The sequence below is a fragment of the Oryx dammah genome, unplaced genomic scaffold, assembly GCF_014754425.2.
Source record: "Oryx dammah isolate SB20612 unplaced genomic scaffold, SCBI_Odam_1.1 HiC_scaffold_22, whole genome shotgun sequence".
Taxonomy (NCBI): Eukaryota; Metazoa; Chordata; class Mammalia; order Artiodactyla; family Bovidae; genus Oryx; species Oryx dammah.
The window spans coordinates 24607743-24626107 of record NW_024070206.1 but is presented as its reverse complement, the minus strand read 5'-3'; the positions used below and the strand labels follow the sequence as shown (position 1 = coordinate 24626107).

Genomic DNA, 18365 nt, shown 5'->3' with positions numbered 1-18365 from the left:
ACTGTTAAGATTTTACTATAAAATACTGCTTTCTTTTCTGTATCTGCATATACATTTTGTTAAAGAAAAATTCATTCATCTCACAAATATTTATTGAGCTTCTAGATCTGCAGTCTTTATACTTAGGTGTTTTGGAGAAAAAGTCAAGGTGGACACTAGATAAGTAATTACAACAGAGCACAATCAGTGCTCTGATGGGGGCTCTGAGAAGGCGTGTTGGATCACAGTAGACAGTTTATTTCTGTTTTGTTTAGTTTTAGCTTTTGTCTTGTAAAAGTTAAAGCGTACATATAGTTTAATGAGTTGAATCGCTTTATAATATAAAGACTATTAGGAAAAGCAGTGATTCCCTGTCTCCCCCAGTTTCCCTTCTTCTCAAGAGTAATTGCTTTAAACTCTTACAATTTTTCTTTTAAATTGAAGTATAGTTGATTTACAATATTAATTATAGGTGTACAACAAAGTGACTCTGTATTTTCATGGATTATATTTCATTTAAAGTTATTGCAAAATAATGGCTGTATTTCCCTGTGCTGTATAATATGTCCTTGTAGCTTATTTATTTTATACACTGTAGTGTGTATCTCTTAATCTCCTACCCCAGTCTTGTCCCTCCCCTTTTCTCTTTCCCCACAGGTAACCACCAGTTTGTTCTCTGTATTTGTGAATTTGTTCTTGTTTTTATATATACATCCATTCGTTTTATTTTTTAGCTTCCACACATAAGTGATAAAATAGGGTATTTGTCTTTCTCTAGTCTGATTTTTATTTCGGTAAGCATAGTACCCTCCAGATGGCATTATTACAGCTGAGCAATATTCCCTTGTATGTGTGTATACACCGTATCTTCTTTACCCATTTATCTGTTGATGGACGTGTGTGTGTGTGCTGAGTTGCTCAGTCCTGTCTGACTCTTCGCCCGCCAGGCTCCTCTGTCTGTGGGATTCTCCAGGCAGCAGTACTGGAGTGGATTGCCATGCCCTCCCACAGGGGATCCTCTCGATCCAGGGATTGAACTCGGGTCTCTTAAGTCTCCTGCATCAGCAAGCGGGTTCTTTACCACTAATGCCACCACTCTTAGGTGGCTTAAAAACATGGAATGCTTCACACACATGCCATCCTTGTGCAGGGACCACGCTAATCTTCTCTGCACCCTCCCAGTTTTAGTATATGTGCTGCTGATGTGAGCATTTCTTTAAACTCTTTAGATGGTCTTTTGGAATTTACCTCCACATCCTTGACTTTTCATCAAGGAAGGTGAGGAATTAAGTGCCTTTCCTCTAAGATGAGGCTTCCCCGCCCCGTCCTTTGCATTCGGTTATGCTGTGTTTTTGTCTGTTCTGTGTCCACTGTAGTATAGTGTTTATAGCTGAGCCCTGTGGTGTGCTATGAATATGTTACCTTTTCTACACAGCTTCTTGATTTCTCTAGTGTTAATAATTATGTTTTTCTTTGCTTGGTTTTCTATATTTTTAATCCCTGTTTCAACCCAAACTCTCTGCTGGTTATCTGCATGTCCCCTCTGTATGTTCAGATACATCAGTTTCATCTTGAAATCTCTCCTAGAGCTTTCTCACCTGCCCCGCCTGGAGTGGCCCCCTGCTTGTCCTCCTTCACCACTGCTGCCCTGCGATCTTCACTGGCTTCTCTCCTGTCCATTCCCTGCTTCCTGTCCCCCCACCCCCCCATCCTGCTTGCTCTTATTTTATTCCCTTGTTTTGGTCAAGCACATCTCTCAGTGGTTTCATGAGAAGATTGCGTGGGAGGTAAACTTTTTGGCATGGTAGTCTAAAAGTATATTTACTCCAGCTTCATAATTCTAGATTGGAAATAATTTTCCTTTAGAATTTTAAACACATTGCTCAATTTTCTTCTGGTTTTCAAAAAGGAACCCTCCTACACTGTTGGTTGGAATGTACATTAGTACAGCCACTATGGAGAACAGTATGGGGGTTCCTTGAAAAACTAAAAAGAGTTACTGTATGATCCAGTGATCCCACTCCTGGGCATATATCCAGAGAAAATCATAATTCAAAGAGATACATGCACCCTAATGTTCATTGCATTACTGTTTGCAATAGCCAAGACGTGGAAGCAACCTGAATGTCCATAGACAGATGAATGGTAACGCAGACATGGTACATATACACAATGAAATATTACTCAGCCACAGGAAGAATGAAACGAGGCCACTTGTAGCAATATGGCTGGACCTAGAGATTATCATACCAAGTGAAGTAAATCAGACAGAGAAAGACGAATTTCACGTGATATCACTTTATGTGGAATCTAAAAAAAGACACAAATGAGCTTGTTTGCAAAACAGGAACAGACTTACAGACATGGAAAACAAACTTATGGTTACCAAAGGGGGAAGCTGGGGGGAGGGATAAATTAGGAATTTGGGACTGGCAGATACACACTACTATATATAAAATAAACAAGGACCTACTGTATAGCATATGGAACTCAATACTTATACTACTCAATATCTTGTAAATAAACTATATGGGAAAAAAGAATATACATGGGACAAAAGAATATATATATAAAAGATTATATATGTATCTATTTATCTGAATCACTTCTGTGTACCTGAAACTGGACTTCCCAGGTGGCTCAGTGGTAAAGAATCCACCTGCCAATGCAGGAGGTGAGAGTTCGATCCCTGGGCCAGGAAAATCTCCTGGAGGAGGAAATGGCAACCCACTCCAGTATTCTTGCCTGGAGAATCCCATGGACGGAGGAGCCTGGCGGGCTGCAGTCTATGTGGTTTCAAAAGAGTTGGACAGGTCTGAGCAATTAAAGAAGGGAATCCCTGAAACTAGCACAACATTGTACATCAATTATGCTTCAATTAAACAATTCTTCTTCTAGTTTCCAATGCCCTGTGAAAACCATTCTGATTCCCAATTTTTTACGTGTGACTTGGTTGGGGTTTCTTTTGTTTTGTTTTTGTTGTTTTTGCCATTAATGGGATTTCAGAATGAAAGGAAGTGCTTATCCTCAATCCACCATCATCATAATGAACACACTGTTTTGGGCACTTATTTTTAAATTTTTAATGAATTTTAATTTTTAATTGGTGAAAAAAAATCCATGTCATTAGATATTCTAGAGTATCATTTCTTGGCTGCACAGTGTGATTGTTTGGATACAATCTTGTACTGTTGCCCCCTTAGGCTGGTTCCAGTTTTTCATTATTATATAGATAGTATTTGAATAAGTACTTTTTCTGTTAAATTTTTGATTAATCCTGATTACTTACTAGAATAAATTTCTAGAAGTGTAATTGTAGAGTCCAAAGGCCTCTGAGTATTTTGATACATTCTCCAAGTTATTCTTCCAAAAATTTGTAGCAGTTTTTTAGTCACCAGTAGTATATGAAGGAAAAACATCTGCTTACATTCTGATCCTCCCCCCTTCTCCTGCCCTCTCCTTTGCTCAGAACAGCATTTCATTTGTACGTGACTTACTGACTCTGACGTCTGGTGTCCTGAGAGAATTGTTTCAGTATGGAAAACAAGGTGTTCTTTCTAGTTTTCTGCTTGGGAGTTGGGACATTTAAACTCAAGTCTTGGTTTTTACCACTAAGTTTCTTTTAATGAATAATAACTGTTGTTATGATCATCTGCAAAAGTTAGAGGAGGAAAAAACAATAACCATTAAGCTCAAATATCTACCACATTCTAAATTTATTTCCACTGTTTGTCAGTGTACATTCATGCATTTTATGTCAAAATCTGTGTTGTGTGTGGCTTTTTCCACTTTACTTGCTAGGTTTCAGTATTGTCTGCAGGCTTGTTGATGTTAATTCTTTAATTCCTTTCTTTTTTATATTAAGTTTTACATTTTATTTTTTGGCTCTGCCACATGACTTGTGAGATCTTAGTTCCCAGTGTATTAGTTGCTCTGCTGTTGCTGCTGCTGCTGAGTCGCTTCAGTCATGTCTGACTGTGTGACCCCATAGATGGCAGCCCACCAGGCTCCCCCGTCCCTGGGATTCTCCAGGCAAGAACACCGGAGTGGGTTGCCATTTCCTTCTCTAATGTGTGAAAAGTGAAAAGTGAAAGTAAAGTTGCTCAGTGTTGTCCAACTCTTCTCGACGCCATGGACTGCAGCCCACCAGGCTCCTCCATCCATGGGATTTTCCAGGCAAGAGTACTGGAGTGGGGTGCCATTCCCTTCTCCGGGAGATCTTCCCAACCCAGGGATTGAACCTGAATCTCCTGCATTGCAGGCAGATTCTTTACCGTCTGAGCTACCAGGGAAGCCAGGGATCAAACCTGGGCCTACAGCAGTGGAAGCAAAGAGTCCTAATCATTAGATCACTAGGGAAGTCCCTTAACCTCTTTCTAGTATTCCTTGTCTAGTTCTGTGACATCATGTGCCTCAGATTTTGATGACCTTTTTTTGGTTTATCTATTTTTATCATGTTTATTTTCATTTTATGACTCACCACAATCATTTTATGATTTTTTCTTTTGGGCTGTTTCCTTGTGGGGTATAGTTCTCAAAGGAGAATTATCAAAAATTCAATGTTTGGGGACTTCCCTGGTGGTCCAGTGGTGAGGCACTTTCACTTTGGGGGCTCAGGTTCAATCTCTGGTCTTGGATCTGAGATCTCAAAGCTGAGTGGGACATGGGTAAAAAAAAAAGATTTCAATGTATTCTTTGACTTAGTGAACCTTACTACATAGGGCCACATAGCTCTGTTGTTGGGAGACACCAATAGACTCTGTTTTATCTCTCTTTTGCTTTTAGTTTCTCCAGCTGCATGATGGTGCTAAATAATGTCTGTGAGACTCTTAGCTCAAGGATGCTAATAAAAGAAAGAGAATATTTAGGAGTTGCTTGGAGGATAACTTGCTGCTGTTATGGTGTGTGCCTGTGTGCGAAGTCACTTCAGTTGTGTCCGACTCTTTGGGACCCCATGGACTGTAGCCCACTAGGCTCCTCCATCCGTGGGGTTTTCCAGGCAAGAATACTGAAGTGGGTTGCCACTCCCTTCTCCAGGGGATCTTCCTGATCCAGGGATTGAACCTGCATCTCCTGTGGCTTCTGCATCGTAGGCAGATTCTTTACCGCTGAGCCACCGGGGTATCATACCACCCAACAACTAATGGGTGGATCCCAAGTGGCTTCTTGTGGTTACAGAATGCAGTCAGCTGTCGGGGTGTGGCTGCAGTTATGAATGTGGGAATGATATGTTCCGATGAAAATATAAGTAAAGAACATTTCCCTTCAGGGTGAAAGAGACCATCGTATATCCGTCATGTGTCCCGTGAATATTCTCTTGACAACCAGAGGAGGGAAGATAGTCACTCCGCTTCATAGATGAGGGGATTATAGTTCACAGAAGTGAATTAACTTGCTCGAGGGCGGACTATAGACAGAAGAGCCAGAATCCCCTGGAGGTCTGTTTGACTTAACGCCCATCATCTTTTCCACTCCAGCAGAGTAATTGCCTGTGTGTGGTGAGAAGGGAGTGGTAGGGGGACGTTTGAATGTATCCCAGGAGTACCCTGTCAATTGTCTTTGCAGAAACTGGGTAAAAGTAGGAAATGTTGTCATGTCCAACTCTTTTTTTCTTTGTAACAGACAATGAACCAAGCCGAGTCTCAGAGCCTAAGAAGACTATGTCGCCCACTCCTGCAGCAGACCCAAGTCAGACAAGAGATCCAAAACAGGGGCCCCAGGAACTTCAGGAAAAGAAAATTCAGGTGCTAGAGGAGAAGGTTCTCCGGCTCACCAGGACGGTTCTGGACCTTCAGTCTTCTGTTGCTGGAGTGAGTGAAAACCTCAAACACGCCGTCCAGGACGATGCCAGCAAGATGCTGGCCTCATGGCTCAGCAACCTGCACCCCCGGCCAACGCCCAACAGCGCCGTGGGTGGAGAACCAGAAACGGTTCAGCCCCCTGGCATCCTCAACAATAAGGAGTCAGGCATGAAGGACATCAAGTCTGAACTGGCTGAAGTCAAGGATGCCCTGAAGACCAAGAGTGACAAGCTGGAGGAGCTGGACGGGAAAGTGAAGGGCTACGAAGGGCAGCTCAGACAGCTCCAGGAGGCCGCCCAGGGCCCAACGGTCACCATGACGGCCAGTGAGCTCTTCCAAGCCTACGTGGACAGTAAGATTGATGCCCTGAGGGAGGAGCTCATGGAAGGGATGGACCGGAAGCTGGCTGATCTGAAGAACTCGTGTGAGTACAAGTTGATCGGTTTCCAGCAGCATTGTGATGACTATGGGAGCAGCTACCTGGGAGTGATCGAGCTGATAGGGGAGAAGGAGGCCAAGCTGAGAAAAGAAATCAGTGACCTTCAGGCCCGGGTCCAAGACCCTCCAGCCCGTGCAAACTGCTGTGATGGTACCAAGCCTGGTGACTTGGGGCCACAGATCAAGATGTTAGACCAGAAAATCGAAAGAGTTGCTGAAGCGACAAGAGTGCTGAACGCACGACTAGACAATGAGTTTGACCGCCTCGAGGTTCCAGAGCCAGACGTGGACTTCGATGCCAGATGGCACGAACTGGATGCAAGGATCAATGTGACGGAGAGGAACGCAGAGGAGCACTGCTTTTACATTGAAGAAACCCTCCGGGGGACCATTAGTGGGGAGGTGGATGGCCTGAGGCAGCTGCTTGATCAGAAAATACAGTCCCTGGAGGAGCGGCTGGGGAGCGCCCTCCTGGAGACGGTGAATGGCTCGGAGATGGTACCTGCTCCCCCAGCGGCAGCCCCGCCCACTGTGTCGGGGGCTGGGCCCCCGCAGGTCATGCTAGAGTTAAAGCGCCTGAAGGACCAAGTGCGGGTGGTGGAGGACATGTGCCTGCAGAACCTCCGAGGAGAGCCTCGTGGGATGGAAGACACTTTGCGGAACAGGGGCGAGACGGTGAGCCTTTTGAGATCTCTAAACGACACAATGCAGGGGAAGTTTCAGGACACCGAACGCAGCATCCAGCAACTTCAGCAGGACTTCAGTTTTCTTTATTCTTGGCTCAACCACACAGATGACCACTTGAGACGTCTACAGAACGAGCTGAGCAGTGGTAGAGGAGGGAAAAAGGCTGCAGGGGGTGGGTGGTCCAAGGGGGGTGAACCAGGAAGGACGAAGGCACCCCTGCCATCTCCCCAGGCCCCCCCAGCATATTGCTGCGACCAGCTGGAGGGCAGGTGGCAGCGGCTGCAGGACCTCATCCTCAGCGAGCTGGACACGTGTAAGGAGAAGACGCACGGAGTCCAGAGGGAGGTCTCCATGGTGGAGGACAGGGTGTCTCACATGGAGAAGACCTGTAGCAAGCTGGACTCCATCTCTGGGAGCCTTCAGAAGATCAAGGAGGGGCTCAACAAGCACGTGAACAGCCTCTGGAGCTGTGTCCGGCAGATGAACGGGACGCTCCAGACGCACTCCAGAGAGATCTCTGGCCTGAAGACTTCCGTCCAGCAGTTCTATAGCCACGTCTTCCAGATTTCTGCTGACCTGCAAGACCTGATCCGGTTCCAGCCATCGGCCAGTAAGTGCGCCTTTGCCTTCCCGTCTTGGGTATTTGTAATGCGTGTTCTGCTAGATTTTGGATGGTTTGTGGCATGAGCCATGTCACTGCTGGCCCAAAGTGTGCTTCGTAGATGGGGTGGGGGAAAGTGCGTGAATTGTTTGGTGCTGAGTAGCAATGAGACAAAGACCAACAGTGAGAGCAAGTGTTTAGAAACTTTTAGAATAACTTGACATCACTGTAGCATTCAAGCACATGATTTGTGCGTTTTGTAAATTATCAGCCCACAACAAGTTGAAAATGCAGAAGGAAAACTGGTCCTTCCCCTCAGGTAGGCGGCAGAAGGCTGATCTATACTATCACATTGGGGAGCTTAGATCTGGGGTCAGCTTTGTGGCCTAGCAGCTTGGGGCAATGGGTATGTTGTCCTGTCTTCTCCTCAGGGAGTCTCCTGTATGCAGACCCCTTCACCTCTCTGAAAACATCACTTTTTGTTTGCTGGTGTTATTATCATCTTTGGGCAATCTCTTGTTCCCTAAAACCTAGGGCCTCGATGATGGCAAGTAGAATGCATTGTGTTCCTTTTCAAAGACAGAGAGAGGACCCTGGACAGAGTACTTTAGGGGCAATAACTGTTCAAAGCCCCAGCACGCCCAGAACAAGGATGCTCATCGGCCGTGCTTAGGGCGATGCGTGCTACGCACTCCGTACGCGCGTCCGTGCTCAGTCCCTTCAATCATGTCTGCCTCTTTGTGACCCCATGACTGTAGCAGGCCAGGCTTCTCTGTCCATGGGATTCTCCAGGCAAGAATACTGGAGTGGGTTGTTATCTCCCTTTGCAGGGGATCTTCCTGACCCCAGGGATCAAACCTGTGTCTCCTGTGGCTCCTGCATTGCAGGCAGATTCTTTACAGCTATACATTTCACTCTCGACAAATGTTTGTTGAATGAATGAATGGACTGAATGAATGAATGGTCCCTTACTAGTACTGAGTGACATATTCAAGTTAACTTCTTTGTTACCTGGGGGCTCAGCATGTCATCCCTGAAGGACAGAGCCTCCCTGGTACCTGGATTCAGTAACCTCAGTGCTGAGCAGAGTTTTCTTTCTTTTTAAAATTTTATTTATTTATTTTCACCTGTGTTCGGTCCTCATTGCCGAGCACTTTCTCTAGTTGCAGACAGCGGGTGCTACTTTCTAGCTGCAGTGTGCAGGCTTTCTCCCTGCAGTTGCAGCTCCCAGGCTCCAGAGCACAGGCTCAGTAGTTGGGGTGCATGGGCTGCTCCCCACAGGGACGTGTTCTAAAGTCACACAGCTGAGAAGCGGTGGAGGAGGGGTGGGGACCTTGGGTGCCATCGTCCAGGCCAGCCCACGTCTCCTCTGTGTCTTCCCGAGATGAACACAGACTTACGGGTCCACGAGGACAGGGGAGGGCCAGCCATGTCCGGAAGGACTCTGCCTCCTGACCAGTCCTCTCCCTGTTTTCTTTCCCTTTGTCTTCCTTGCTGGCCTGTGTTGCCTTTTCACCTCGCTCAGATCCAGGTGACAAAAGCCCTCATGTGTTGATGCCAGTTCCTGGCCTGGTGTGAGCCTATGGGATTTTAGGATTGGGTCCTATTGGAAAAGGCCCTGATGCTGGGAAAGATCGAAGGCAAAAGGAGAAGGGGGCAGCAGAGGATGAGATAGTTGGATAGCATCACTCAATGGACATGGATGTGAGCAAACTCCAGGAGATAGTGGAGGACAGAAGAGCCTGATGGGCTGCAGTCCGTGGGGTTGCAAAGAGCCGAACACAGCTTAGCAACTGCATAACAGCAACTGCATAACAGCAACAACAACCCAGCTGAGACTTACAGCCTGAGGAGAGGAGAGCCAGGGCCTGATCCCAGGGAGGCAGGAAGGTCTGAAGTGGTCAGTGGGACAGGCTTTGAACCTTCCCAGAGATAAGGAGTTTGTAGATAAGGAATTACCCAGGCCAGTCCCGCTATTTATAACCCCCATCCCCTCCCCCCCATGCCCACACAGCTCCCAGATCTCTGGAATGCTGGGGAAAGGTCAGGGGACCCTGTGTGTGTTCATAGGATGATTGTCCTTCCTGGTGACAGTTCTGTCTGGACTGTGCTTTGTAACAACAGATCGAACCAGATAGTTCCAGTTGATTTGCAGCTCCTGGGCAGCGTGGGAAGCTGTGTTAACTCCTTCACGCTTGGCTGTGGAAAGAGGGGTTGGGGGTGAATGCCTGTAAAGAGAAGGCGGCTCCTACAAGATGCTCCTTTTGGAATGAATCCTTCGTCGTGAGAGTAGAATGCGTGGACTTTCAGGAACTCCATTGATTGAGAAGAGCTAACGATAAGCAGGCAGAGGCTGTCCGTTCTTGTAGTGCATCCAGGGCCAGAACCTGAGTGTCAGGGGTCACTGGGTGAGTCACAGCTCAGGTCACAGCGCCCAGTGAAGAGTCAGCAGCACATTTATTGAGTGCTTACTGTGTGCAGCAGTGACTCAGTGGACATGAGTTTGAGCAAACTCCGGGAGATGGTGAAGGACAGGGGAGCCTGGCATGCTGCAGTCCCTGGGGTCATAAAGAGCCGGACACGACTTAGTGACTAAACAGCCACTATGTGCAGGGCTCCGTGAGGGATGAGGAGATGAGTAGCATGACCCTGACCTTCCAGGCATTTTCAGGCACAGATTTGGGGGTGGGGGAGTGACACACACAGGCCTGCAGAGATGGTGAATGAGATGGTGTGTCAGGGTTCATCCGTATAGTTCACTGGCTCTTACTGAGCCCGTCTTGTGTGGGACTAATGAGCTTATGTGTGTGGAGCACCAGGATGACAGTATAGGGGACAGTGATGGTCTTAGGGGGACAAGCAGGCAGAGATGGTCACAGCCACCGTGGAAGTCAGGGAGCACTTCTCTGAGCTGATGAGGCCTTCTCATCAAGGTTGAGTAGGTTGCAAGTTCATAGACCAGTGGGGTGAAGGGTGAGATGGAGTGATGAGAGAGACTTCTGAAAGGGGGCGATACTGGAGCCTGTACCGAACAGTGAGTTGTTGCTCAGTCCCTCAGTCATGTCTGACTCTATGAGACCCCATGGACTGCGGTATGCCAGGCCTCCCTGTCCTTCACCATCTCCCAGAGTTTGCTTAAATGCACGTGCGTTGAGTTGATGATGCCATCCAACTATCTTATCCTTTTTTACCCCCTTCCCCTCCTGCCCTCAATCGTTCCCAGCATCAGGGTCTTTTCCAACGAGTCAGCTCTTCACATCAGGTGGCCAAAGGATTGGAGCTTCAGCATCAGTCCTTCCAACGAACATTTAGAGTTGATTTCCTTTAGGACTGACTGGTTTGATCTCCTTTCAGTCCAAAGGACTCTTGAGAGTCTTCTGCACTACAGTTTGAAAGCATCAATTCTTGGGTGCTCAGCCTTCCTTATGGTCCAACTCACACATCTGTATATGACTACTGGAAGGGTTCAGAGAAGCAGGAGGGGAGGGCGTCCCTGCTGAGAGGTGGAACGGACCTGCTGTTTGCTGCTGTGTAACAGCCAACCCCAGACCTTGGTGGCTTAAACAACAAGGCTTCATCACTTTCCGTTGTTCGGCGGGGCAGGAACTGACTTGGCAGCTCTTCTGCTCCACTTGACATCAGCTCAAGTTATTCACTTGGCTGTGGTCAGGGGACCAGTGGGCTGGGCTGGGCTGGGCTGGAAGGCGCAGGAAGACCAGCCACATGTTCCTGTGCACGGCCATCCTCTCTCTCCACGTGGTGGATGTGCGCCTCCTCTCGGCATGGTGGTCTTGGGGAGTCACACTCACCACAAGGCAAAAGCAGGAGGCCCTCCCAGGCGAGGCCCGGAGCTGGCACCATGTCCCTTCTGCCATGTCCCATTGTTCGAAACATGTCACCCTGAGAGATGACGTGGCTTGTGTGTTGGGAGGGGAGGAATATTAACGATTGTCATCATTGCTCCTACTGCGAGCCAAGGTGAAGAGCTGAGGATGCAGGACGCAGGACGTGGTCACCAGAGGCCAGATTGCTGGGCCAGGGACCCAGACTCTGCTGTTTCTACCCCGTCTGCTGCCCTGTGCAGGGAGCCCGTTCTCTTCTTTGGAAGCACCCAGAGGGAGCTGAACTACCCAGCTGGCAGCGGGTGGGGAGGGTGGAGGGGGAGCCATGAGGGGCCTCAGCCAATGCTGAAATCAGTCCCAGGCTCTTTGTATCCCTCACATCAGTGCAGACGTTCTTCCCTGGGTCTTAAAAGAGACTCTCAAGATTATATACAAATGTTTGGTTACTTTTTTGGACAAAAGGTCCCTGCCTTTCATCCAGGACTTGGAGAAGTGCCCAACTTCTAAAAGGTAAAGAACTAGTGTATTTTTTTTGGCTGCCTCTTGCAGCTTGTGGGATCTTAGCTCCTCGTCCAGGGATTGAATCCACATCCCCTGCAGTGGAGGTACAGAGTCAACCACTAGACTACCAGGGAAGTCCCTAGGACCACTGTATTTTCGTGACTGTCTCATCGTCCACTTTGTGACGTGGGTGTCATGCCCTTTCCTGGGCCCCGTGCACCCCACCCCTCTTCATTCATACAGTTAGTCATTCCACAAATAACTGAGTCGTGTCCTCGCACTGGAATTTTAGCCCTTGCAGGATCTATGGGGGGGAGTCAGGGAATGCACAGCTCAGCAAATAAAGGTCTGATTTTGGCAGGCAATCAGTGTTCAGGGAAAGATAAGCAGAGGAGGTGACAGAGGACAGGGGACTTGGTATTTTAGATGAGTCAGGGAAGGTTGCTCAGTGGAGACGACCTTTGAGCAGAGACATGAGTAAGATGAGGGAATGAGCCTTGTAGAGATCTGTTCCCAGCAGAGGGAACAGCATGTGCAAAGGTCCTGAGGCAGGGATGTCTTTGTCCTGTTTGAGAACTCAGGACATCAGTTTGATCAAGTCCATGAGCAAGGGGAAAGGTCACAGGCAGTGAGGTCGGGGGTAGGGGTCAGATCAGGTGGGATTTTGAAGGCTGAGATAACAGATTTGGATTTCAAGTATCATGAGAAACTCTTGGAGAATTTTGAGCTAGGAAGTGATTATTGTTTCCCAAGTTTGTAATCCCAGCTATTCTACACATTCTTTGTGACTTTGGACAAATTATTTATCTACTTAATGCCTCACTTTCTATAGCTGTTAATTGGAGAGAATCATGGTAATAGTGATACTTCAAGAAGTTAGCATGATAATTATTGTTCCTGTGCCTGCTAAGTCATTTCAGTTGTGCCTGACTCTTTGAAGCCCCATGGACTGTAGTCCACCAGGCTCCTCTGTCCATGGGATTCTCCAGGCATGAATAGTGGAGTGGCTTGCCATGCCCTCCTCCAGGGGATCTTCCTGACCCAGGGATCAAACCCGTGTCTCCTGCATGGGCAGGCATGTTTACCACTAGTGCCGCCTGGGAAGCCCCCGTTCCTAAGGAGTATTTTTTTTTCTTTTTTCTATTTTTTGGCTGTTCTGTGTGGCATGCAGGATCTTTGTTCCCTGACCAGGAATCAAACTTGTGCCTCCTGCAATGGAAGCAGGGAGTCTTAACCACTGAACCACAGAGAAGTCCCAGTAGTGTATTAAACAGTGACTGGCCCTTGGTCATCCCTCAATATCAGCGTGACTGTGACCCTCTGTCCCCTCTGCTGGACATCCCTTCTGCTTCTGGCTGAAATCCTCTCCTCTTTTTACAAGCCCCCAGACCTGCCGCCTCAGAGCAGTGAAGGTGGGCTCGCCCGCACTGCAGATGTGGGATGAGAACCCCAGGTGTTCTGCTGAATGTTCTAGGGATCCAGAGGGTTTTGCTCTTTCCTTGTTTTCTTGTCTAAATTGGGACTGAAGTGTAAAGTGTAAAAAGCTGAGAAATCTCCCCTCCTTAGCATTTAGTTTCTTGTTGTTCTTGTTTAGTCGCTCAGTTGTGTCCAACTCTTTGTGACCTCATGAAGTGAAGCCCGCCAGGCTCTTCTGTCCATGGAATTCTCCAGGCAAGAATACTGGAGTGGGTTGCCATTTCCTTCTCCAGGGGATATTCCTGAGCCAGGGATCAAACCCAAGTCTCCTGCTTGGCAGGTGGATTGTTTACCTCCAGGGAAGCCCAACATTTAGGATTCATGTTAGATAAATCAGGTTCTGAACGACAAGCGGGTGGGGAAGTCCTCTATTCTGTGGATGTGGCCTCAGAGGTCTGGTCCTCTGTCTCTGTTCCCCCACCCCCACCCCCCTGTCCCCTTCTTTTAGCTGCATCTTTTCCGCAGTTGCCCCATCTCCATGCTACTGTAGTTATTGGGTAGGGGCAGCTCCAGGCCCTGCCCCCCCAACCCAGCATGGCTCAAAGGCAAAAATCTGTTTCCTGCTGGGGCTCTGGGACCACCTGGCCTGCACCACAACCTCTGAGCCCACACAGCCTCCCCATCACCCATCTGATCAGATACTAAGCCCCGGCCAGACTCCGGCAATTCTGCTGTTCTCCTTTCACTTGGGATAGTAGGTGAGTTCCAGGTATTGAGAAGCCTGAGGCTCCCACAGAGCTGAGCCAGACAGAGGGACAGTCTCTGTGCCACGGCAGCCCTCCTCCCCCACCTCATGGTTCCAAGAAGGGCCTTCCTGCCGGACATGCAGGACTGTTTCCACACACCCCAGGGACAGCAGCCCAGTGCCTCCTCTTTCCAATCTGCCACCCCCTTTCTTCTGCAAATGTCTTCAGGCAATTTCTTGTAAGTACTTAAAAAAATTTTTTTTTAATTTTATTGGCGTATAGTTGATTTACAATGTTCTGTTAGTTTCAGGTGTACAGCAAAGTGATTCAGTAATACATCCACATAGATTCATTCTGTTTCAGATTCTTTTCTCATATAGGTTATCCTGGAATATTGAGTAGAGTTCCCTAGGCCATACAGGAGGTCCTCTAGGTTATGTACCTTATATATAGTAGTGTGCATGTGCTAGGTCCTGATTTATCCCTCACCCCTGTGTTTCCCCTTTAGTGACCATAAGTTGGTTTTCAATATCTGTAAGTCTGATTCTGTTCTGTAAGTTCAGTTGTTTCATTTTTTAAAAACCACTGGGTTCCACATATAAGTGACGTCATGTACTGTTTGTCTTTCTCTGCCTGGCTTACTTCACTTAGTATCATAGTCTCTAGATCCATCCATGTTGCTGCAAATGGCATTACTTCATTCTTTTTCTAAAATTTATTTTTATTTATTTGGCTGCCCTGGGTGTTAGTTGAGGCATGTGGGATCTAGTTCCCTGACCAGGGATTGAACCCGGGGCCCCATGCATTGGGAGTGTGGAGTCTTGGCCACTGGACCACCAGGGAACTCCTGTATTTCTTTCTTTTTAATGGCCGAGTAATATTTCACTGTGTATATGTATCACATCTTCTTTATCCGTTCCTCTATCCATGGGCATTTAGGTGGCTTCCATGTCTTGGCTCGTGTAAATAGTGTTGCAGTGAACACTGGGCTGCATGTATCCTTTTAAATTATGTTGTTTTTTTTTTTCCAAATATATGCTCAGGAGTGGGATTGCTGGATCATGTTATTGTTGCTTTTCAGTCGCTAAGTCATGTTCTCTTTGCCCACCAGGCTCCTCTGTCCTCCATTATCCCCTGGAGTTTGTTCAGATTCATGTCTGTTGAGTCTATGTGCTGGATCATATGGTCTATTTTTAGTTTTGAATGATAATAACATTTCATTTGGGGGTGCTACAGATTTAAGAACCCCATCTTTATCCAGTTGTTTAGCCTAAGCTGTGCTGTAAGCATGAAAAAAACACAGGTTTTTCAAATCAGTTCAGTTCAGTCGCTCAGTTGTGTCTGACTCTTTGCAACCCCATGAGTCCCAGCATGCCAGGCCTCCCTGTCCATCACCAACTCCCGGAGTTCACTCAAACTCATGTCTATCGAGTCAGTGATGTCATCCAGCCATCTCATCCTCTGTCATCCCCTTCTCCTTCTGCCCCCAATCCCTCCCGGCATCAGGGTCTTTTCCAATGAGTCAACACTTCGCATGAGGTGGCCAAAGTATTGGAGTTTCAGCTTCAGCATCAGTCTTTCCAGTGAACACCCAGGACTGATCTCCTTTAGGATGGACTGGTTGGATCTCCTTGCAGTCCAAGGGACTCTCAAGAGTCTTCTCCAACACCACAGTTCAAAAGCATCAATTCTTCGGTGCTTGTAAAGCCTGGCAGGGGAAGAGTGGCCTCATGCCAGTGTTATGACAGTTTTGGCCTTCAACTTAAAATTGGCTGAGTTTGAGACCAGTGTAGGTCCCAGATAGCATGATGGAGTCAGTCCGAGTGTCATAAATACCTAAAGGCTGCATAAACCGCACAGACTCGGACCACACTGCCTCTGGATGCTACCTGCCCTTCGGCCCTGTGAGCATCTGGTTTCTGTAAAGCTCTTCACTTGGTGAAACAGCGGCTGCTTTTCTCCGTCTGAACCTTGACTCTAGGACTGCTGTGTCCTTGGCACAGGGCTGTCCCACAGCTGCGCGCAGAGTCCCCTGCGAGCTTGACAGAAATAAGGACTCTGGGCTCCCTCAGGAGACTCCCGCTCGGTGGGGGTGAGGTCAGTTCCAGAAATTTGTAATTAAAACGGAGAACCCACCCCAGCTCCCGTCGTGGAAGCGGAAGGCAGACCCCCCTCAGAGGCAGCTGGGCCAGAGAGAAGCGGAGAAGCAGGGGGGCAGAGTAGGGAGGGAGGGAAGCCCTGTGTGCGGAGCCGCAGCGCCTGTGCCAGCTCTGCGGGGACCTGCGTGTCCGCTGACGGGCTCTGCCAACGCTGTCACTGTGCCTCCTCACGTCCTGACCGCGGCAGCTTTACAGTGAGTCTTAAAATCAGGTAGACCCTCTGTGTGTCCATGTACAGCTTCGAATCAGCTTGTGAATTTCTATCAGAGAAGAAATCCCCGGTGACTTCTCGGGTCAGGTTGGGCTCTCTGGGGTACAGTGGTAACGGGTGACCTCTGTTCCAAGGGCGCTGCCCCGCCAATGCCAACCTGCGAGGCTGGGGCTGTGTCTGTGCCAGTGATCTCTAGGTCACGCTTTTCAGCAACGCCAGCCTGTTTGCGCTGTGGAGCCTGATTCCAGGGACCTCCGCGTGGTCATACTGGGCCGGACTCCTTTCTCAGCAAGGCTCCGTGCTCTGCAGGGATGGTCAGTATGGGCCCTAGATAGGCCCTGGTCTAGGTCACAGTCTCTAGATCCATCCATGTTGCTGCAAGTGCTTTACTTCATTCTTTTTCTAAAATTTATTTTTATTTATTTGGCTGCCTTGGGTGTTAGTTGAGGCGTGTGGGATCTAGTTCCCTGACCGGGGATCGAACCCAGGCCCTATGTGTTGGGAGTGTGGAGTCTTAGCCACTGGACCACCAGGGAAGTCCCATATTTCTTTTTAGTGGCTGAGTAATACTTGTGTGTATATATATACACACACACCACATCTTCTTTATCCATCACTGCTGTGATGGAATCACACAGTGCCCCCGGGACCAGAGTGTTTTCTCTCTTCATTCCAGCCAAAGCGCAAAGCAGCATTTCCACTGCTGTTTGCTCAGTAGGACAGTTCCTGCGAACCCGTGGCCCCCCCGCCCTGCTGTCAGGGGAGCCGCGTGGGGCTTCTGTGCATTGTCTCCCCAGCTCTGAGGCTCCTTCACATGCCTTCCCATCCTTTCCCTTCCTGACCTTCTGGCAGGGAGACCAGCGGGTGTCTCCTCGAAGCCCCTGCCTCGTGCCCCCCATGCCTGGTCAGTGCAGGAACCTGGTCCTTCGGCACCCCCTCTGAGCCTGGCGTTTCTCATCACGGTGGTGCAGGCCTTTCTCAGGCACAGAGCTTTGCCAAGCATTGTGACTATCCTTCCACTTAGCCTGCTGTATGTCAGAATGTGGGTGGGTTTCTTTTAACGCCAGAAGTCCTGGTAATTCCCTGGCAATCCAGTGGTTAGGATTCCATGCTTTCACTGCCAAGGGTCCAGGTTCAATCCTTTGTCAGGGAATTTAACATCCTACAAGCCATGCAACCAAAAAAAGAGAAAATACAAAGTCAGAAGTCTTGACTGCCATCTTTAAAACAGTCCCACCCCCCCGACCTGTAGTTGCATTTGGTCAGCAGACAAAGTCTCACAATGCCGGGCAGCTCCCCCCCCTCCCCGCCCTGGGCTTCCAGTGAATCGGCCCGGACGTTTGCACAGTGCCTTGTCACTATCAGGGATGTGGCCCCACACCCGTCACTTCGTCTGATCAGCCAAATTCTGCCTGCTTGTCAGGAGACTTTGGGGGTTTAGCCCAAGTGGTGGATGACTCAGCCACGCTGCCAACACAGACTCTGACGTCCCAAAGCCCTGCGCTGTGACACGACTCCATGGAGTTGCTGACAATTTCCTCAGGCAGGTCTTCATCTTAGCAAAGGTTACAGTGGCTTTTAATAAGAACTTTAGCGGAATGGGAGTGGACTTTCCTACCTGCTGTTGGCTCCATCCTTGGTGAGGCCGTGGCCCGGTCTGTGCACAGCTGCACAAGGCCTCTGCGAGGGTGTCAGGACGGAGACCTGGAGGCAGGCTGTGGAACAAAAGCATCATTCCTCACGTGAAACACAGGCAGCCCCACTTGGTTCTTATGAACTCAACTCAAATGGTCACTGGATTGGAAACATATGTGCAGTTTGAAAAGACACTGGCTGCCAGAGTTATCTTCCCAGACGGAGCAAGATGCTGTCCAGTTTGTTTCAAGCGTGTAATAAATGTGTGCGTTAGAGACACTACGTGATGTGCTGGGGGCCAAGGTTGGGGAGCAGTCGGGATCCAGGGCGGCTTTCTCATGCCGTCTCT

General features: G+C 48.4%; 1 protein-coding gene and 1 non-coding gene across 3 annotated transcripts in view; one reads left to right on the top strand and one right to left on the bottom strand.

Moving 5' to 3' along the window:
- EMILIN2 (elastin microfibril interfacer 2) overlaps positions 1-18365 on the top strand; it is a 57608-nt gene that overhangs the window by 31654 nt on the left and 7589 nt on the right. For both annotated transcript variants that reach the window (XM_040264680.1, XM_040264679.1), the window contains one exon: positions 5602-7515. In XM_040264680.1, the coding sequence (XP_040120614.1) occupies positions 5602-7515 (1914 nt within the window). The remainder of the gene's footprint in view (positions 1-5601; positions 7516-18365) is intronic.
- Positions 1089-1191, bottom strand: LOC120881236. The gene has a single exon (XR_005725265.1). It is a non-coding gene; the product is annotated as a U6 spliceosomal RNA (small nuclear RNA).